This window comes from Eumetopias jubatus, unplaced genomic scaffold, assembly GCF_037043125.1.
Source record: "Eumetopias jubatus isolate StellerSeaLion01/CBP00866 unplaced genomic scaffold, mEumJub1_p1.0 scaffold_15, whole genome shotgun sequence".
Classification (NCBI taxonomy): Eukaryota; Metazoa; Chordata; class Mammalia; order Carnivora; family Otariidae; genus Eumetopias; species Eumetopias jubatus.
The window spans coordinates 30,182,374-30,187,554 of record NW_028274821.1 but is presented as its reverse complement, the minus strand read 5'-3'; the positions used below and the strand labels follow the sequence as shown (position 1 = coordinate 30,187,554).

At 46.4% G+C, this 5,181-nt stretch overlaps 1 protein-coding gene across 2 annotated transcripts in view; it reads left to right on the top strand.

Moving 5' to 3' along the window:
* Positions 1 to 2,859: 2,859 nt before the first annotated feature.
* Positions 2,860 to 5,181, top strand: part of SLC35D2 (solute carrier family 35 member D2) — a 50,607-nt gene continuing 48,285 nt past the window's right edge. Inside the window, exon 1 of one of the 2 annotated variants that reach the window (XM_028122306.2) lies at positions 2,860 to 3,035. In XM_028122306.2, coding sequence (XP_027978107.1) covers positions 2,884 to 3,035 — 152 coding nt within the window. In that variant the 5' untranslated portion in view covers positions 2,860 to 2,883. Of the gene's footprint in view, positions 3,036 to 3,137; positions 4,117 to 5,181 lie in introns of those variants that run through there. The other variant, XM_028122307.2, reaches the window with a different exon arrangement.

Genomic DNA, 5,181 nt, shown 5'->3' with positions numbered 1-5,181 from the left:
TTCACAAACATTTTTTATTTGTATAATTGGAAGTTTAAGAAATTATTACAATTACTATAGAAATATTTAAAATGTTCTTTTTTGATATAAGCTATATACTTGGATGAAATAGAGTGGCATCTAAAATTTGAGGTGTGTTAAGACTGCTTTTTGTTTTAAAAATGTGGTTTACATTCAAATTTTTGAAGTGTTTTATGCTTCAGATGGCTCAGTTGTAGTTTGGCAGAGATAACAGCATAAGAATAAAGATGCTGTAATTTTAAAAGATGCTTTGAATAAAAATTTATTTTAATTTACAGTTTAGAGTACATGTTCATTCTTTTTTTTTTTTAAGATTTTATTTATTTGAGAGAGACCACGAGGACAAGCAGAGGGGGAGGGAGAAGCAGACTCCCCAGGAGCCCAACGTGGGGCTCCATCCCAGGACCCTGGGATCATGACCTGAGCTGAAGGCAGATGCTCAACCAACTGAGCCACCCAGGTGCCCCTATATGTTCATTCTTGAACCCTTTTTTACTTTGTCTTCCTATCAACAATATGATAACCATAATATAAAAAAATTGAAAAGGTAGAAGTGTCACCTACAGCCCTACATCCTCCCATATTGTTATTTGGTGCGTTTTATATTTCATTTCCAGTGTCTCCTCAGGCATCTGTTTAGCATGGTAGAAACCATAGTGTGAATTGCTTTTTCTTACTTTAAAATTATGGCCATTTAGATTGTACATATTAATTTAACTTCCCCCTCTGGTTCATTGTTACAGTGTTAAAAATACACTGGTGTGGATAAGTATTGCCAGCTCTGTTCCAGGCCTCATGGTAAGGGTGATCAGGAACTGGGATTTTATTTCACTTATATTCAGGATGTGTTGAATGTGGTCATCTCCCTGAGAAGCCACTCAGGGCCTGTTTATTTTTTTAAGAGTCAAGCAAGTTGGTTTAATTTTTGTCATTAGTTATTTAGCTTTAGTCATATACTTGTAATAGGCAAGGTTCAGCCTGTCTAGGCTTTGAGCAAAAGAATTTCACATGCAACTCTTCAGTGTGAGTTGTTCTTTAAACAGGATGAGATTTTGACAGCCACTTCAGATCCTGGAAGTATGTATGTTGTAGAAGCAAATTAAATCCAAATGTGGTTAAGGCTGTTATTAAAAGTGAGTTTACTGTTTTGCAGCCAAAACTTATTTGGAGACTCACTGGAAACTAAATTGATCTTTTTAAAGGAAATTATCCAAAATGATTTCAAGTTCAGAGTTTTTGGTTCAACTGGAACATGACTTCATTTTCTATTTCATTTCATTTATTTATTTATTTTTAAGTAGGCTCCATGCTGGGCAGGGCTTGAACTGAAGACTCTTGAGATCAAGACCTGAGCTGAGATCAAGAATCAGCTGCTTAACCTACTGAGCCACCCAGGCGCCCCATTTTCTTTCTTTCTTTCTTTCTTTTTTTTTAAGATTTTGTTTATTTGACAGAGAGAGACACAGCGAGAGAGGGAACACAAGCAGGGAGAGTGGGAGAGGGAGAAGCAGGCTTCCCGCGGAGCAGGGAGCGCGATGTGGGGCTCGATCCCAGGACCCTGGGATCATGACCTGAGCTGAAGGCAGACGCTTCACAACTGAGCCACCCAGGCGCCCCATTTTTTATTTTAAAATGGTCTTAACGTGTGTTTGCTTTTTTATTTTGGGTAATGTGGACTCTTTCTGGCTTTTTTAGAGCTAGTTATTTGTAAAAGTTCTGCTTTAGTTCTTATCAGTGTTGAAAATTCCTGGTTGTTCAGTGCCTACAACAGAAAAACAATTGTATGGCATCAATAGTTAGGCTCAAACATTTCTTTAATTTGAAATCTTTAGCTTTTCAAAAAAGCGAAAACTTCAGATTTTTTAAGTTAATTATTGAGAATGAAAATAGGGGACACTTATTTGAAAAAAAAAGCTACATCAGGTAGAGTGTGGTCAGAGTAGGCAGTTCTGGGAGGCTCTCCTTCACAACAAACACTGAAGCTAGTTGCACTTCGCTTAGAAAAACAATGGGCCTTGACGTTAAAGAGAGAACCAGCCATAAAGCACCTAAAGGCAAGAAAAGAGTTGAGGCTCTGCACCCACCTTAACCCTTGTTCCTCCTACGTATTAACTGGAGAGAAATGAACACACGTTCACACAAGAACTTGTACATTAAGGTTCATGGAAGCATTTTATATAAAAGCCCTAACCGGGAACAACCAACATCCCCATCAACTGGTGAATGGATAAACTGTGGTCCTACTCTGCAATTTAAAGAAATAACAAGGCGGGGTGGCAAAAGCCGTAGTAAACAGTAAAAGCCTTGACAGAGCACACACATGAAATTTATATGACGTTCTAGAAGAGGCAAATCTAACTCGGCAATAGAAATCAGAATGAGATGGGATTGCCTTCAGTGGGGCACAAAGGGCACTACTTGAGGTGATGGAAATGTGTTGATTTGGGTGGTTACAAGGGGGTACACATTTGTCAAAACAAACTGTGGGCTTGTGAAACCAGCATTTCCTTTTACGTAAATTATACGTTAAAAAGTGTAGGGAAAAAAGGGCAAAACAAATGCTCAAGCTAAACAGCAGCCCCAGAAGGGCAGTTGGGAAGGCGGAAGGGCGGCTTTACTCTCCCAACCCCGTTTCTGCCGTCCGTCAGCGGGAAGGAGGTGCTTAGCCCCGCGGACTGCTCAAGCCGCCCGCACCCGTCCGCGCCGCAGCCGCAGGGCGCTTTCCCGGGGCGCGCACTCGGGGCGGCCGCGGCCCTTCCTGTCTCGGCCGCGCCCTCTCGCGGGCCAGCCGCGGGCGGGGACGGAACTGGGGCGGGGCAGGCCGGACCGCGGCGGCGGGCGGGCGGCGGGCGGCCGCGGGACATGACGGCGGGCGGCCAGGCCGAGGGCGCGGACCGGGACTCCGCCTCCGCGCGGCTGCCCTCCCGGGTGGCCAAGCTGCTGTCGGCGCTCTTTTACGGGACCTGCTCCTTCCTCATCGTGCTGGTTAACAAGGCGCTGCTGACCACCTACCGGTGAGGAGGACGCCGGGGGGCCGGGCGGGGGCCGCGGGGCGCCCGGCTGCTCGGCGGTGCCCGGTCCCGGGAACTTCCCGCTCACGGTGCCGCGCGAGGTCCCGGGGGTGGGGGCGCGGCGGGGCTGCCCCTGCCCTCCGAGCACTTTGCCGCGCCCGGCTCGGCGTTCTGGCCCGGACAGAGAGCGCGGAGTGTCCCTGCTGATTTCACGGAGCCAGGACCTTCGCAGGCTTCTAAAACAAACCGCAACCCAACAGAGTCGTTTTACTATCGGCAAAAGCGGACACACCTCACCACTGCTTACAGCTACTGCAAGACACGGCGTAGCTGTGCTTGTAGAGCTGCTACACCCCAAAGTTTTCAGGCGTACCGGCGAGCTCAAACAAGTGATCCGAATGAGAACTTCAAAGGCGAATAGTTCTTTACGCAGATCTCGATGTTCCACAATCAGAGGAGTCCTGAGGCGGGACGTGCATTGTTTGATCTTTCATTCTCAAATTACCAGTGTGTTCGTGGAAAACAATTGAGAAGTTCACATGATGTACTTTTTGGATTAGTGTGCAGTAAGCCAGATTTGTGGCTCCTTGAGCCTATTTATAAGGACTAGAAATTCCTGTTTAATTCTGCTATCCTTATAGCAGCACTGAAAGCACTGTGGATTTAGATCCAGCTACACCATCTGAGAGCTGTGCCTGTTGGGCCAGACCCATAGTCAGCAGTTTTCTCAGATGCAAAAGCTGGATAATTACAACCGCCTTAATTACCTCCCAGAGCTTTGCAGGAGCTGCACATAGTGAGGGCTCTCTGACAAGACCGTGAAATCATAGTTCTATAAAGAGCCTAAAAGAGACCTCAGAGAGTATCTTCAGCTTTCTTATTTTATACTTGAGAAAGCTGAGACCCACATGAGCTTGGCTGGTTACACCTCCAACAGATGGTTACTGAGCACCTGCTATGAGCCAAGCCCATTGCAGGCACCAGGGAAGCGGCTGTGATCAGCACAGAGCCCCTGCTCTGGAGATTCCACACCAGTGGTAGAGACAGAAAGAAGTGGGTTCATGAATAAGCAGGGTGATTTCAGGTATGGTATGAGAGTGCCTGGGGCTGAGTGGTTGGCACTAGAGCATTCCAAACTGAAGGGGCTGTGACGAAGGGGGACATGAGTTTGGTCTGCTGGAGGAACCCAATGAGCAAGTGGAAGAAGGTAGAGATGATAGGGAGGGAGGCAGGGAAGGCAGGATCAGTTCCTTCCTTCATTCAATAATATTTATTAAGCACCTTTTGGGTGCCAGGCACTGTTCCAGGCACTTGGGATAACAGAGTGAATGAAGCAGATCAAAATCCCAAATGTCATGGAGCAAATATCCATCCTCCTAGAGCTTACATGGAACTTTCTAGTGAATCAGTAAATAAACTGGTGGAATTTATATTATGTCAGATGCAGTTGTGTGGTCAGGAGGAAAAAGTAAGGCAGGAAAGGGAGTTGGGGAGTGTGGGCATGGGAAAGAGTTTGCCGTGTCCCGTGATCAGTGAAGCTTCACTGAGGAGGTGACATTTGAGCCAAGAGATGAGTGAGGCGAGGGAAATGAGGGAAGAACATTGCAAACATGAAAGAGAAAGGTGTTTGGGTGGGAATGGTACTAGATGAGGTCCCAGGGTAATGGATTGCTAGATCGTGTAGGGACTGTGAAGCCACCGTGGAGGCTCTGAGGGAGATAGGAGCCATTAGAAGGTGCTGAGCAGGGGAGTAACATGAACTAAATCCCTTTGGCTGCTGTGTTGAGAGCAGATATTGGGGGACCAGGGTGGAAGCAGGGAAACCATGCTAAGTAGTTTTAATTTTAGTCTAAATGCATTTGGGAGTCCCTTAGAAGGTTTTAGCATAAGGAGTGACATGACATAATTTGTGGCATTAAGAAGATTTCTTTGGGGGCGCCTGGGTGGCTCAGTTGTTAAATGTCTGCCTTCGGCTCAGGTCATGATCCCGGGGTCCTGGGATCGAGCCCCGCATCGGGCTCCCTGCTCGGCGGGAAGCCTGCTTCTCCCTCTCCCACTCCCCCTGCTTGTGTTCCCTCTCTCACTGTCTCTCTCACTGTCAAATAAATAAATAAAATCTAAAAAAAAAAAAAAAAAAGTAAAAATAAAC